This window comes from Pseudogymnoascus destructans (genome assembly GCF_001641265.1).
Source record: "Pseudogymnoascus destructans isolate 20631-21 unplaced genomic scaffold scaffold_43, whole genome shotgun sequence".
NCBI classification, from domain to species: Eukaryota; Fungi; Ascomycota; class Leotiomycetes; order Thelebolales; family Thelebolaceae; genus Pseudogymnoascus; species Pseudogymnoascus destructans.
In genome coordinates, this window is record NW_020167561.1 from 35360 (window position 1) to 51322 (window position 15963).

Genomic DNA, 15963 nt, shown 5'->3' on the forward strand with positions numbered 1-15963 from the left:
GGTCGAGCTCAATGTCTCATACGGATGTAGGCGGAGTTAAGAAGAAGGTTTTTGCGCGGGGCAGGCGAGAGCCTGACGATGGCTACAGCTCCGACCAAGATCAAAAGAAGGAAATAAAAAGCGTGAATGCAGTGGCGTACAGGGTAATATGGACTTGATGTTTTTTAGAAAGGGCCGTTGTCAGAAGTGACGCGGGGCGGGGACGGTTCTGATGATGTAGGGGGAGGTGTAGGGCGGGAGGTGTAGGGGGAGGTGTAGGGGAGGTGGGGGAGGTGTAGGGCGGGAGGTTGGTTGGTGGTTGGTGGTTGCTGTAGCGGGTGTAGCGGGTGTAGCGGGTGTAGCGGGTGCAGTGGATGCAGTGGGTGCTGTGGATGCTGTGGGTAGTTCTGTGGGTAGTTCTGTGGATTTGGTGCTGTGGTGGTGCTGTGGTGCTGTGGTGGTGCTGTGCTGTGGTGCTGTGGTGGTGCTGTGGTGGTGCTGTGGTGGTGCTGTGGTGGTGCTGTGGTGGTGCTGTGGTGGTGCTGTGGTGGTGCTGTGGTACTTCTTTGATACTTCTGTGATACTTCTGTGATACTTCTGTGATACTTCTGTAATACTTCTGTGGGTAGTTCCGTGGTTAGATTTGGTGCTGTGTGGTGCTATGGTGCTGTGGTGCTGTGGTGCTGTGGTACTTCTGATGGAGAGACGGCAAGTGGGAAAAGGCTGGCCCGTGCCGTTGGTTGCTGTGTGTAAAACCGCTGGATCACACATTGATCACATTGATCAAAAGACCCACGACTCCACGGTGACAGCGTAGATCGAATTCGAGTTAGGGGGAGTTAGGGGGGTTAGGGGGAGTTAGGGGGAGGTTAGGCAGGTTTAGGGACGACTTTTCACGTGCCAGGGGCGAAAATCCTTTGGAATTAATTTATCCGCATCAATGGATATCCCGGCTTCGTGTCCCTGTCCAAGAAGACAAGACAGGGATGGTGAACCGGGGGGGCAGGTATACGCTGGATCGGACGGGTTCACACTTGGGTCACACACTGGATCACGGCTCAGGCTTTCTCCGTGTTGGTTTTTTACTGGAGGCATGCTTCTTTCTGCCTTGTGATTTGATGGTGATTTGATGATTTGATGATTTGATGATTTGATGATTTGATGATTTGATGGTTTGATGATTTGATGATTTGATGATTTGATGATTTGATGATTTGATGATTTGATGATTTGATGATTTGATGATTTGATGATTTGATGATTTGATGATTTGATGATTTGATGATTTGATGGTGATAACAGCAGCAACACATGCGTCCCGGAAAGACATCCAAGCAGAAAGTCATCGCTCCTCAACAAACAGCCACATTCAGAATAGCGACGTTGACACCAGGTTTACCCCCTTCCTCTGCATCATCTTGATCATCTTGCACCGGCACTTGCGATACTCCCCCCTGGCGAACAGGCACATGCTGCTGGGACTATGAACAAATTAGGAACCGTGCATTAGAAGAGCAAAGGTATAACAAGAATCAATCAGCCCAAGCCCAGGCTCAAGCTCCTTACACCAGCCAGCTGATGTTGAGACTCGGATCAAATGTGACGAGTCGACAATAAGGTAACAAGGTTAACGCTGGATCAAACGTGACCAGTCAAAAATGAAACCAAAAGACCGAACCATGCATTAAAGTGCTTGTATTTTCTGCCGCGGCAAAGCCTATGCTATGCCAGCCAATACAGCCATAGCCATTACTATCTATATATATCAAAGTTCCTCTCCTTTGTCACATGTTTGTATGGTCCCTCTGACGCCGCCCAAGCAATCTGTTGTACAAGACAATGCTCGGCCAGCTCTTTATGGTACCGTCGATAGTTCGTCTCCGCACCGCGAAATCGCGATACTCATCAATTGATCCCACTGGAGACTAAAGGCATAACGCCCCGTCAAGCGTGTTAAATGTTGAGCTGCACTGTCTAAAAGGGCGCGTTGAAGAGAGAGGAAGAGAGAAGAAGAGGAAGTCGCCAGGGTCGGAATATTTTTATAAAGCATTTTTTTCGACAAGCAATGAGCTAGTCTTGTTTGGGGTTCGCGCCTGGGCGCCAGTGTCTCGCGCTAACCACAACAAGGTGACCCTCGAAACGCATTGTTGGGGGGGTTATCGATATCGCAGGACGACCGTTGATTGTGCATTTAACTCGCAAGCGCCGACAAATGATATAATAAAGCTCTTTATTTATTACTAGGACTGGCCAGAAGGCCTCTAAATCATGACATCTGCTGTGTTCTTCCTTGATCTCAAGGGCAAGGTGGGTGACCTCGGCGCCACAAATATATCGCGGCCACAATGCTGATGATGTGTATAGACCCTTTTAGCTCGCAACTACAGAGGAGACATCCCCATGTCTGCGGTGGAAAAGTTCCCTATCCTTTTGAGTGATGCAGAAGAAGAGAGCTCCGCAGTACCGCCCTGTTTCTCCGACGAAGGGATAAACGTATGTTGCAATCAATTCGTTTCGAGGGAGGTCAGGGTAGCTGACACCGCCTTCTTTCCAGTACCTCTATATCAGACACAACAACCTCTACCTCCTTGCCCTCACCAAACGAAACACAAATGCCGCCGAGATCCTCCTCTTCCTCCACAAGATCGTCGAGGTCTTCACCGAATACTTCAAGGAGCTCGAGGAAGAATCCATCCGGGACAATTTCGTCGTCATCTACGAGCTGCTCGATGAGATGATGGATTTCGGCTATCCGCAAACAACCGAGTCCAAGATCCTCCAAGAATACATCACGCAAGAATCACACAAGCTAGAGGTCCAAGCACGCCCCCCAATCGCCGTAACCAACGCCGTCTCCTGGCGCTCCGAAGGCATCCGCTACCGCAAAAACGAAGTCTTCCTCGACGTCATCGAGTCCCTCAACCTCCTCGTCTCCTCCAGCGGCAACGTGCTCCGCTCCGAGATCCTCGGCGCCGTCAAGATGAAATGCTACCTCTCCGGCATGCCCGAGCTGCGCCTCGGCCTCAACGACAAAGTCATGTTCGAGACCACCGGCCGCGCCACCCGCGGCAAGGCAATCGAGATGGAAGACGTGAAATTCCACCAGTGCGTGCGCCTCTCGCGCTTCGAGAACGATCGCACCATCTCCTTCATCCCGCCCGACGGCGAGTTCGAACTCATGTCGTACCGGCTGAACACCCAAGTCAAGCCGCTGATCTGGGTGGAGTGCGTGGTGGAGAACCACAGCGGCTCGCGCATCGAGTATCTCCTAAAGGCCAAATCGCAATTCAAGCGCCGCAGCACAGCGAATAATGTCGAAATCATCGTCCCGGTCCCCAATGACGCGGATAGTCCCCGCTTCAGGACGAATATCGGGAGCGTACATTATGCGCCGGAGAAGAGCGCGATTGTCTGGAAGATCAAACAGTTCGGTGGGAATAAGGAGTTCTTGATGCGTGCGGAGCTGGGGTTGCCGAGTGTGAAGGGTGATGATGAGCAGGGTGGTGGTATGATGGGGGGGTTTGGGGGGAGTATGGGGGGCGTGGGTGGGAAGGGGGCGAAGAGGCCTATCAGTGTCAAGTTTGAGATTCCGTACTTCACGACTAGTGGTATTCAGGTCAGGTATCTGAAGATTATCGAGCCGAAGGTATGTTGTATATCCTCCTTTTTGGTGGGGCCAAGTACTAATTACCAAAAGTTACAATACCCCTCCCTCCCATGGGTCCGCTACATCACGCAGTCCGGCGACATCGCCGTGCGGTTACCAGACGTGACTGGCGTCTGATATTACCGTCAACGCACCAGAAGCTGTCAGAGCACATCAAAACTCAACCGGGAGACATGGATGAGATACTTACTCATGAGGGGATGGACGACAGGGGCTAGAGCGAGCGAGGGGTGGAGATATTTTCAGGCGCATGTACAAAAGGAGTTATCATCATGTCATGCATTTGATAGCAGGCATGCTCCCCGCGTAGAAGGATTCGCGCGGATAGATAAATCAGCGACGCTGAATGAAGGCTTGATGACCATCACTTGTTCCTCTCCATCACACACCATGTATCTGCAACTATGTGATCCTGTGAGCGAGAATTGCTGGCAAGGGTTTTTTTTTATTCACCACACTCGCTCGTAGTAATCCCCATATCCTCCCATATTCGCCGAAACAACAATCTATCATACAATAGCCACCAGGTATCTTTGCAGTAGCATATATATACACACACATCCTCCATCACATTCCCCAACTCCCCCCCGCAAAAAAAAATCCTTTACCTCCCCCCCCCCCCAACCTCTCAAACCTCCCCAAAACCACCCTCGCAAACCACGGCGTCGCCCACACACTCCCCACAATCCGCACCGGCAACAACACCTTCGTAACCGCATACGCCGTCGCAACTTCCATGACGATCCTTACCCCCCCCCCCCCCTTCCGCCTCCATCCCCTCCCCCTCCGCATTCCCAGATACCCCTTCCCATCCACCGCGCCCCCCACAGCCTCAACACCAAACCACCCCTTCCGTGCAAAATACCTCCTAAAGCGGCCCTCATACCCCGCCCCCCTCTCCCTCATCCACTCAGGCGTCCACTCCGAATAGTGGAAGGCAGCGCTGAGACCAATGAGGGGGATGACGGCGGTTAGCTCGTGCAGGATGAGGAAGGAGATTATGTGGCTGATTGGAGCGCTGCGGAGACCGTTGGTGTATGGGTGCAGGAATTTGGGGGTCCGGTCTAGGAGCTTGTTGAGGCGGGTGCGTGTGGATGTGGAGGGGGAGGGGGAGGTGGGGTTGCGGGGGGGGTGGGGGAAGGGAGTTTAGTGGTGGTGTAGGGATGGCGGGGGGGAGGCGGTGGAGGGGGCGGAGGAGGGAGGGACGCATATTTTTTTTTTTTTTTCGGTTCTTTTTGGCGCTGGATGTTGGTGAGGTTGTTGATAGATCCGTGGAGGTGATATAATTTTGGTTGCCACGAGGACGCGCAATGCACGTGTTGTGCGGGTTGTTGGTGTAAATAGAGGGGAAATGTGGAGTTGATGGTGGTTATTGTCAGGGTTTGTGTGAGGTACTGGAAATCATTATTATGATTTGGTATTTGTGGTTTGGAGCGGATGCGATGGGTATTATAAGGTTAGTCGTAGAGCTTGAGTGCTGACAGCCGCGTCTCGGCAGGCGCCGAGCACGGATAATAGGCGCCGATAATTTCAATAAAATCCATCAATCACAGCAACTTCAACAAGTACATAACTACATGATAACACAATCACATATCCTATTGAACAGCATAGCACCCTTAATTTTCATGGTTCGTTCTATCTACGTGCAACGGTCATTTGAAAGATTTTACTTTTCTAGGGAAAGCAGAGCACGGGGATCGCGCATCTACTTCTCGTAGACCCAAGCGGCCTGGGCCGAGGTCCAGGAGATGACCTCCTCAGGCTTGAACCAGAGAGCGATCTCCTTCTTGGCGTTCTCGACGCTGTCGGAGCCGTGGCAGACGTTGCGTCCGACATCAATGGCGTAGTCGCCTGTGAGGATTATCAGTAGCTGCGGTGAGGGCCTAGGAGTGGGGTTCTGGGGATGTCTTACCGCGGATGGTGCCGGGGGCGGATGCCAAGGGGTTGGTAGCACCGAGGAGAGCTGGGGTTTGTTAGCTGATTTGTATCGGCGATGGGGGGTACAGAGGAACGTACTGCGGCCGGTCTTGACGGCATCACGGCCCTCCCAGACCATGGCGCAGATTGGGCCGGAGTTCATGTCTATATGTTGTCAGTGGGTTTTATATTGGCGGTGTGGGGGGAGGTGAGCATACACTCAACGAGGCCAGCGAAGAAAGGCTTGGAGGAGAGATCCGAGTCTGTGTTATTGTCAGCATGGCCGAGACATGAGAGATATGTATGCATTTGGTACTAACAGTGGTTCTCGAGGTGCTCCTTGCCAGGAGTGCACAGCTTGATGGCAGCCAACTTGTAACTACGAGACGTCAATGGAGGTGTTGATGTTGACAGATGGCATTACGACATACCCACGAGCCTCGAAGCGGCTGATGATTGGGCCGACGAGTCCACGCTGTGACAGAAGTCAGTACTGCTGTTTTGAAGGGCATTAAGGCGTGGGGTTTCATGGCATACCTGGACTCCATCGGGCTTGATGGCAATGAAGCTATTCCCACTGTCAGCTTGACCCCTCACCGCCACATTACCCCTCTTTCGTAAGCCAAGAAGGGGAATGGAACTCACGTCTGCTCGTTAGACATGTTGCTGGTTTGATAGTTTTCTTGTTCGGCTCTGTGCTTTGCTCCTGCTCTGAGATAAGCTTGAGTCTTGGGACTAACTAACTTGTAGATGGGAGGTTCGGTAGGTGGATTAGATGTGTTAGAGTCGGCCATTGCATTGGGATAATTTGGGTTTTGCTGACCGTTGGTGGGGTATTTAGCTTGGCGAGGTTGTAAGAAAGACGTGTGCCTGGATTTCAAGGTAGCTGTTGACGTAGCTTGGCTACCGTTGGCATTGGCACCACGATGGTTGTCCCAGTAGACAGCTAAGCTTGGAAATGTCCACCTAGGGGAGAGAGAGTGCCCTATTTAACAACCACGTTCTTTTTATTTGCATAAAAACCGAATTGCAGGCCAATTGTTGAGTCTTTATTGATATCTACAATGCGGTCAGCAGTACTGCTGTCCTCACGGTGGACGGCATACTTTGTGTTCCTGTCAGCGTTATGTTGTCTATTTACCCCAGCTGGTAAAGCTCCCGGGACCGCCCTTCGTATGAAGTATTCCTAACAATTATGTAGTCATGGTAAAGACTGAAAATTTCAAGACCTGTGATCAATCAGGCTTTTGCAAGAGAAATCGACAATATGCAACGACTGCTGCCGACGTAGGAAATCGGTGGGTCGCGCCATACTCGATCGCAGATGAAACGATCACATTCTCCGGTGGCCAACTGCAAGCGGTTATAGTCAAGGCTCTTGATACACAAGGTGAATTTGTTAAATTGCCCGTTACTATATCGTTCTTGCAGTCAGGAACTGCCAGAGTTACGGTCGACGAAGAGAAGCGGAAGAACGGCGACATTGAGTTGAGACACAACAGCAAGGCCAGGAAGGAACGTTATAACGAAGCCGCAGACTGGGCACTTGTTGGAGGGCTAGAGCTGAACAAGGATGCGGAAGTTATTGAAAGGAATAAGGAGACGACGACTGTTCGGTATGGACCCAACAAGGAGTTCGAAGCTGTCATCGGCCATTCTCCATTCCGCATGGAGTTCAAGCGAAACGGTGTCACCGAAATCAAGCTCAACGACAGAGGCCTCATAAATGTCGAACACTGGCGTGCAAAGATTGAGCGCGAAGTGAAGGAAGTGAAGGAAGGAGAGGAGGAGGCTCCTGAAGAGAATGCAGAAGGTTCAGTTGATGACTCCACATGGTGGGATGAGTCGTTCGGTGGAAATACTGATTCGAAGCCCCGTGGACCGGAGAGCGTAGCTTTGGACATCACATTCCCCGGTTATAGTCACGTTTATGGTATCCCTGAGCATTCAGGACCCCTCTCGCTGAAGACGACGAAGGGAGGCGATGGCAACTACGATGAGCCATACCGTATGTACAATGCGGATGTCTTCGAGTATATTGTGGACAGCCCAATGACTCTCTACGGCTCTATTCCTTTTATGCAGGCTCATAAGAAGGATTCCACTGTCGGTGTCTTCTGGCTCAACGGTGCCGAGACGTGGGTGGATGTCATCAAGGAGACAGAAGCTCACAACCCATTGAGCTTGGGCATTGGTTCCAAAACCGATACCAAAACACACTGGGTCTCAGAGGGCGGCCTCTTGGATGTGTTTGTTTTCCTGGGCCCGACGCCCACGGGCGTCACTAAGGCATATGGTGAGCTTACCGGATACACTCAACTTCCACAAGATTTCGCCATCGCATACCACCAGTGCCGCTGGAATTATGTCACAGACGACGACGTTAAGGATGTCGATCGTAAGATGGATAAGTTCAAGATTCCATACGATGTCATCTGGCTTGATATTGAGTACACCGACGGAAAGAAATACTTCACTTGGGATCCGCACACGTTCGCGAACCCCATTGGCATGGGCGAGCAACTAGACGAGCATGGAAGAAAACTCGTTGCCATTATTGACCCCCATATCAAGAACGAGGGTGGCTACCACGTCGTGGACGAGATGAAGAAGAAAGATCTGGCAGTCCACAACAAAGACGGCGACATTTACGAAGGTTGGTGTTGGCCTGGATCCTCCCACTGGATTGATGCCTTCAACCCTCTCGCCATCAAGTGGTGGACTAGCCTCTTTAAATACAGCGCGTTTAAGGGCAGTCTCTCCAACACGTTCATCTGGAACGACATGAACGAGCCGTCTGTGTTCAACGGTCCTGAAACCACTATGCCGAAAGACAACCTCCACCACGGCAACTGGGAGCATCGTGATCTCCACAACATCAACGGCATGACCTTCCACAACGCCACCTATCAAGCCCTGCTTACCCGCGCCAAGTCCGAGGCGCCCCAGCGCCCATTTGTCCTCACGCGCTCTTTCTTCGCCGGCTCCCAGCGTCTGGGCGCCATGTGGACCGGTGACAACGAAGCCAAGTGGTCTCACCTCGCCGCCTCCTTCCCCATGGTCCTCGCAAACGGTATCGCGGGCTTCCCCTTCGCCGGCGCCGACGTCGGCGGCTTCTTCGGAAACCCCGAGAAGGACCTCCTCACTCGCTGGTACCAAGCCGGCGCCTTCTACCCCTTCTTCCGCGGCCACGCCCACATCGACACCCGCAGACGCGAGCCCTACCTCATCGGCACCCCCTACACCGAGATCATCACCCAAGCGCTCCGCCTCCGCTACTCCCTACTCCCAGCATGGTACACCGCCTTCCACGAGGCCTCCGTGAACGGAACCCCCATCATCCGCCCCCACTACTTTGTCTACCCCAGCGACGAAGCCGGTTTCGCAATCGACGACCAATTCTTCGTCGGCGGCACCGGACTCCTCGTCCACCCCGTCGTCACAGAGGGCGCCACAAGCGTTGAAGCGTACTTGCCAGATGACCAGGTCTACTACGATTACTTCACGTACAAAACCTACCAGGGACACGGCACGCACACCATCAACGCCCCGCTCGACACAATCCCAGTCCTCATGCAGGCCGGCCACATCATCCCCCGCAAAGACCGCCCGCGCCGCAGCAGCGACCTAATGCGGTACGATCCCTACACCCTCGTTGTCACCCTCGACAGCGCCGGCAACGCCGAGGGCGAGTTGTACGTCGATGACGGACAGACATTCGAGTTTGAACAGGGCGCATACATTCACCGTTCCTTCTCCCTCGATGGAGCGACGCAGACTCTCTCGTCTACGGATTTCGAGGAGAAGAAAACGAGGGGGGGGGAGGAGAAGATGGCGTTTGTGAAGAAGATGGCTGAGGTGACGGTGGGGAGGGTGATTGTGGTTGGGGCGCCGAAGGCGTGGAGGGGGGTGGAGACTGTGGAGGTTCGGGAGGAGGGGAAAAAGAGGAGTGTGCGCATGGAGTGGCACCAGGGTGCGAAGGGGGCGGCGAGCTGGGCGGAGGTGAAGAATCCGAAGGTGGGGATTGGACGGGATTGGAGTGTTGTGTTCCCTAAGCCGTAGAATAGCGGAGTTGGATAGTGTGGATAAGAAGAATGAATAGAGAGAGATTTAAGCATGAGAATTTAGATTCTACTAGAGCATGACTAAAAGCTAAAAAACAATTGCCCAAACTATGAAACTACGAAAGCCGTTATGCATAAGCCAAAGCAAATCATCTCCCTAAAGCTAAACAACCGTCCTCCCCCTTAAAACCCATCCCTGCCCCCCCCGATGCACCATCGCCGCCACAACCTCATCCCACTCCACCTTCCCCGCCTCCTCCTCCCCCGCATTCCCACTCAAATAATGCTGCTGAATCCTCGCCGCCGACGCCTTCGTCTGCGCCACCACCATGCGTCTCGCAACCTCATTCGCCTCCCCCAACGACACCAGCCTTCTCTTCAGCTCTCCCCCGTCGACCTCCACCCTCTCCGCAGCCTCCAGACACTCCTCCCACACCCACCTCTGCGCCTGCAAGTCTTGCATATCACCCTTCAATAACTTCGCCTTCATCCTCTCCTTGGGATCCTCCGACGCTACCTCTTTGGGCACAAACTCGCGCCAATCCTTCGTCTCTAGTCCCTCGTTGAAGATCTCTTTACTGCGCCACCCGGATGCGCGCGACTTCGCACTCGATTTCAATCCCTCCACCGTCGCACTCTGCAGCTTGTGCTGCGCTAGCTCCAGGGCTGTAATACCTGTTGCGTTCTCGCGACCTAGCGTCTGGGGGTTCTGGAGAAGGAACTCGCGTACGTGAAGTGGGCGGCCTTGCTTGATAGCTACGTGTAGCGGGAGGTCGCCGACTGAGTTCATAATAGTTAGGTGCTGACCTTCAGTATAGGAGGACACCGTCTCAGGGATGGTACAGGCGTGGCTAGATTCGCCGCGTGAATTAGCGTTGCATTGCGACTGCCAGAGGGCAAATGGCGTAAAGCCCAGGATGTCGCGCTCGAGGAGCATCTCCGTCACGTCGCTCTTCCCGAAAAGGGAGAAGAAAGAGGCGAGGCTGTTGCGCTTTTCCCATTCTTCTGTCCAGGTGGGATTCCTTTCTGCGGGGCAAATGAGGTGGTGGATCATGTTGCGGCCGGTGGCGTCGCGGCTGCGGACCTTGGAGCCCAGTGCGAGGAGGACTTCAATGACGCCCTTGGAACGGCGGGTGCATGCCAGATGCAGTGGCGTGAAGCTGCCGAGGGAGCGGCTTTCGAGGAAGGTCGCATCGTTACAGGCTATGTATTTGACAAGTTCCATGTGCTCAGGAAGGTCGTCTTCTGATGGCATCGTCATGACCGCAACATGAAGGAGGAGTTCATCTATTTTTGTTAGAATATTTATACCCATTAGTGGATGATGGTAACTTACGGCGCATGCTAAGCCATTTCGTAGCGGTGCCCTTGAAGCCATTCTCAGATTTCGATAGCGCCACCACGCGCTTATCATTCTCATGCATAGCAGCAAACTCAAGGTACTTGATCGTGGGAAGATCGCTCAAGAACCACTGTACGGACGCGAGATTTCCGAATTTTGCAGCTTTCAGGAGAGGCGGCGTTGTCTCTCTCACCCTGTAGATGTAGCTACCACCGTTCGGATTTCCTGCCTGCGCCCAGCTGGCATTCTTCTTGCCGCCGACATTCAAACCTTGATAGTACTGTGGCTTCTCCTCCGGCAGCTTGACACCACTCGACTCAACGAGATGATCAAGCGGAATCCCAACGCCAGTTCGCTTGATCATTTCCCCAAGAATTTCGGTACGGCCCAGCCTTATGGCTTGCTCAAAGTCATACTGAGCCACGATAGGGGATAGCGGCTCGTTGGGGAAGTGAACAGCATGCTCCTCGGCGATTTGATAGAGGAACCTGAGGAGTCTGGTGTCGTTGGTAAATATGGCATACTGAACCAAGCTGCTCTGTCTCCCAAGGACGTCCTCTTTTGGTCGCTCTTTCTCGTCTATGAACCAAAGAGCATTGCATGGCCAGTGTAGCATGTCCATAGGCTTAACGTGGCTCTTGATGACCGTTGAAAGAGCGGCAACATTATCAATAGTGAATACCTCATCGACAAGTTCACTGCGAAGGCCAATCTGTGAGTGGTCATCGTCATCAGAATCCTCACTTTCGGAACCGTGGTCAGAACAACAGCCAGCTTGGTCGTAATCAATGCTCCATTTGATCTTTCCTCCCTCATTGTCCCGTGGTTCGTACTGCGCAAGAGCGATTTCAACAATCACCTTGGCCATCCTGTAATGCGAAGGGCCCCGGAGAATCGCAAGTGAGAATGGAGACACGCCAGTGAACCCCTTTTGCGTGACGATAAAGTTCGATCTATAAGCAAAGCCAGGCATACTAACGCCATAGTGCTGGCTTCTTTCAGGGACAGTGTCTTTAACAGCTATTTGCAAAGCCGGGTGCTCCTGCCCATCCTCGCTCTTCCAAGGTCGAAGGGTTAACGATTTAACCTCGTCAATGTCGTTACTCCAGACAGCTTCAAACAGTCTAAAGTGGCCTTCCATAAGATGGTCGCTTAAAGCTGGCACGCTGAATAGGAAGATTGTCTCGTATGCATTAACATCTGGTGAAAACACTGGGTCTAGTTTGGGCTGCCTGTCGCCAATATCCACAAGATTAACGTGACTGTGAGCTTGTTTGAACGTCTTTGCTCCAGCTTCAATAAGAATCTCTTCAAGCTCTTCATATTGGGCGAGAAGCGACTGAATCGCCGACATCTTCGCATCCACGGCAGCTTCGAAGCCACTCTCAACTTCGAGGCTTTTATTGTAAGATACCCATTGTGCGTCATTTTCGGTCTTGACATTCCTGTATCGGTTGAGCGCAGTCCAGTATTTATAAGTTCCAGGCTTAAGATCTTTGAGGTAATATGCCTCCTCATGCAAGGTGGTCGGCACCTTATTTGCTGCCCATGTCAATCTTTTGTGCTCCTTCAAACTTTTGATCTTCCGCTGCACCACGTCAAGAACAGTAGCTGCAGTGATCGTGTTATAATTATAAGTCGCTGCAAGAGCCGTCTGACCAGCGATGGTAACGGTGTTGGGATCAGCACCGTGCGCAAGCAGTGCTGCAACCATCTTCGGAAATTCACATATGGCAGCAAGGACGATAGGCTGCGAGCACATCGTTTTATACGTCTTCATGTTCTGTTCGGCGGTGCTGTTCTTGGCGTACTCATTTTTAGCAAAGTAACACTTGATGAAGCCTTCGAATGAGATCCCTGGCTTAGCACCGAGGGAAAGCAACTTCTTGAGCAACTCGTCACCGCCTTCCTTGATGGCCATGGAGACCATAGTCCTAGCTGACTTATAATCATCCATGGTAACAAGATCAAGAACACTCTTCACTGCCGGACCGTCTCGCTCATAGAAAATATCAAGAAGGTCTGGCCTGTTTCGTTCAACGACGTAGTGAAGTGCAGTGTAGTGGTCCATATCGGCTTGGGCGGAGGTAGCCCCAAGCTGAAGCAGAGTGTCAATAACATCCCTCGCTTTCTCGTTCTTCAATGCCGTTGCAAGAACTGTAGATAGAATCGCCTGGTTGGAAACATGCTTTGTGCCGATCTTGATTGGTAGCAGGACATCTGCTCCATACTCTCCCACCAACATGCGGATCACAGGTATGTGACCGCCCATGATGGCGAAGTGCAGTGCAGTGCATTGCAGATCCCAGGCAACGACATTAATATCGTAGAAGTCAGGCGCATCCTCATCATCTAGAATATCATTCGACTCTCCTAGTGCAGCCCCCTTAACTTTAGTGAAGCCTTGAGTCTCCGAGTCGTTATCACTATCATTTTCCGTCTCAACCTCCATTCCTGAGCCTTCCGAATCGCTTCCGTCGGCATCTTCCATCTCCTCGTCGTCATCTCCGGATTTCTTTGCGGCCAATTTAGCAGCTCGAAGTTTATCCTCCTTTTCTGCCTCTTCCTCTTCATTCGCAAGACTCTTGTCCATCAAGATCTTTATGATATCGGCATGGCCCAGTTGTGCAGCAATATGCAAAGCACAGCGTCCATCAAGGAGTCTGGCAATGATTTTAGCACCATTGTCAATGAGAACCTTGACAATGTCTGCATTTCCATTGATGACAGCCAGGTGAAGCGGCGCCCTGCCGACATAATCTCTCGTGTTGATGTCGTTGCCTTCTTGCTCGCACCAGCCCGTAATGTAGTCGATATCACCATCGACAATTGCCTGACAAAGCATTTGGGTGTTCCCAACATATGCCATCTCAGTCCAGTCATCGGTGGTGATAGGATTGAAACTACCAATCTCCTGCCGTCCTGGGTCATCTTTGACGAAGATAAGGGGTCCTGTGATGTAAGTCTTGCTCTCTTCCTCTGCAATCTCAATCTCCTCGTCTGTCTTGGGAACGGGGCAGAAGCCACAGCAATCTCCCAAAACATCCTCAGCAGTGCCAAAGAAGCAGGGGTGACGATGTAGTTCAACTTCGCGCTCCTTGGGGCGATTCCATTCGGAGTTGAGGAGGAGATCCTTGGTGTACAACACTCGTTCAATTTTGCGCGCAGTGAATCGTTTTCCATACGGCACACCAATGGTGTGGTAGTTGGAAACCTGGTCTTCTTCGGCCCAATCGGCAACTTCGTCCTCTTGCTCATCCTTAATATTTCCAAAGAGCTTGTGCTGGTCTCTGACGTGTCTATCGACAGCGGGGCGGCCTCTCTCTTTGCGTCGCTCATCAGTATACCCCTCGCGGTCTACGGTCCGGGGGAGCTTCTCCAGAACTAAAAGTCTGGAAAGACCAAGCGTCTTCCGGAATGCCCTCTCAAAGATCGTGGGGTCGACGCGTGATCGGTCAAGGTCCGGCCAGTGAACTTCAAACCCACGGTGAGAGTATTTCGAAAGACGATTCTCATATGATGGAGACCGACGGGTAAGGTCAATAGTATTGGTCTGCGTTGAAAACGCCGCAAGCGCTCTGGGGCTGCCATAAACCTCCTTACCATCGTACGCGACACAGGCGCAGTCAACATCGAAACCGGTGATGATCTGAGAGATGGAATCGTAGAGACGCAAGACAATCTGAACGTGGCGAGTCGGATATTGACTGGCAATAGTTATAGCGTTCTTCGTGCGAATAGTCGTTACTTCGTGAAGAATGCTGTCCTTGACCGTTGTCTCAATGCGCTTAATCTTCTGCAGTCCCTCCTCCTCCGTAAGGCCGTAGAGGAAGAGATCCACATCACTTGCCGGGGCAAGCCGATCATGATAGTACTCCCTCAAGCTCTTCTTGCTTCCAGACCACTTCTCTGGGACGGGTAATAGCGCAGTCGTAACGGAACTCCCTGCAGCAACAACATTGCTCCAGTCCAGTTCGCTCAATGACGACTCCGAGAAGAGGTTAAAGTTGCTCTGGAACTCCTTCAAGGAGGTAACTACAGCTGGAGAACCATCGGGCTTACGATCAGCCTTGCTGAGGCCCATAATATACTTCTCCTTCTCAGCCTCCGTCTCATCATCCAGCTTGCGCGCGCGGACCTTCAGAGCCGACTCCTGCCCAGCATAGATGGGGACGGTATTGATGTGCCCATCTTTCAGGACCGGGTCATCTGGCTGCTGGGCATAGAACTTCCTGAGCTCCGCCTCGTAGGCGTGATACGGCTCGAGAAGCTCAGGCACTAGCGTGTCCTTTGCTTGAGAGAAATAGGAGGCAAAATCTTTGACGGGCGCGGGTAGGGGGGGCAGTTCCAGGACAGCCTCGATCTCTGGGCTGCCGCTTTTCTGGCGCATGGTGTTGGGGTTTTGTTCGACGGCGAGCTTCTCTAGATTTGTGCGGAGAGAAGGCATGGCGTAAAGGGATGTTGACACACGTTATAATATGTCGTAGAAAGCTCTCAAAAAACAGAAAGAAGGCTTGATCAGAGAGGTGGGGGGGGGCTGCAAGTATCAATAAATGGGGGGATTTGTTGAGTGCTGAATGTGAGGACAGGCTGGTATTCAACAAAGCATTCGATTCAAATGAAGGAGAAGATGAATGGAGAACAGGAGATGAAAGGATATTGAAGCTACATATATACAGATATCCTCTCAAAACATTTTAAGCCACGGCCTTGAGGCAGAATCTCAGCGGAGCGATCAGTTCTCATTGACACCACCACTGAACCCTGTGGCGCTGGCGGTGAGACATGTCCATCACAGTGATGTCGCGCCATGGCGCCATGGAAACGGACGTTCGTGTTGGCATCCAAGTTGCATCTTGTAGGCAACCATGGGTGCCTTTTTCATTTCTCTTGGATCCTCTCCACAACATCCAGGCTGCCTCAACACAGACAAGGGTAGGTAATTGAAATCACGGGAACACGGGCCGGTCTTAGTCGCACGTGTCGCGAAC

At 52.2% G+C, this 15963-nt stretch overlaps 4 protein-coding genes across 4 annotated transcripts; 2 read left to right on the forward strand and 2 right to left on the reverse strand.

The window, feature by feature from the left end:
• The first annotated feature begins 2156 nt into the window (after positions 1–2156).
• Positions 2157–4059, forward strand: AP1M1 (AP-1 complex subunit mu-1). The gene is made up of 4 exons (XM_024472772.1): positions 2157–2286; positions 2344–2472; positions 2534–3625; positions 3677–4059. The coding sequence occupies exons 1-4, from the start codon at positions 2248–2250 to the stop codon at positions 3761–3763; spliced, it is 1347 nt and encodes a 448-aa protein (XP_024319678.1). The 5' UTR covers positions 2157–2247; the 3' UTR covers positions 3764–4059.
• Positions 4060–5186: 1127 nt separating this feature from the next.
• NDK1 (nucleoside diphosphate kinase) lies at positions 5187–6374 on the reverse strand. The gene is made up of 8 exons (XM_024472773.1): positions 6212–6374; positions 6104–6134; positions 5998–6041; positions 5887–5945; positions 5785–5829; positions 5666–5731; positions 5562–5612; positions 5187–5500 (listed from the first exon to the last, which is right to left on the reverse strand). The coding sequence occupies exons 1-8, from the start codon at positions 6358–6360 to the stop codon at positions 5355–5357; spliced, it is 591 nt and encodes a 196-aa protein (XP_024319679.1). The 5' UTR covers positions 6361–6374; the 3' UTR covers positions 5187–5354.
• Positions 6375–6416: 42 nt separating this feature from the next.
• Positions 6417–9628, forward strand: VC83_09334 (uncharacterized protein; the record flags this gene model as incomplete). The annotated part of the gene is made up of 2 exons (XM_024472774.1): positions 6417–6715; positions 6768–9628. Exons 1-2 carry the CDS (start codon positions 6631–6633, stop codon positions 9626–9628), a joined length of 2946 nt encoding a protein of 981 aa, XP_024319672.1. The 5' UTR covers positions 6417–6630.
• Positions 9629–9793: 165 nt separating this feature from the next.
• On the reverse strand, positions 9794–15895 carry VC83_09335 (uncharacterized protein; the record flags this gene model as incomplete). Its single annotated transcript, XM_024472775.1, has 2 exons — positions 10967–15895; positions 9794–10917 (listed from the first exon to the last, which is right to left on the reverse strand). The coding sequence occupies exons 1-2, from the start codon at positions 15417–15419 to the stop codon at positions 9794–9796; spliced, it is 5577 nt and encodes a 1858-aa protein (XP_024319673.1). The 5' UTR covers positions 15420–15895.
• Positions 15896–15963: the final 68 nt, after the last annotated feature.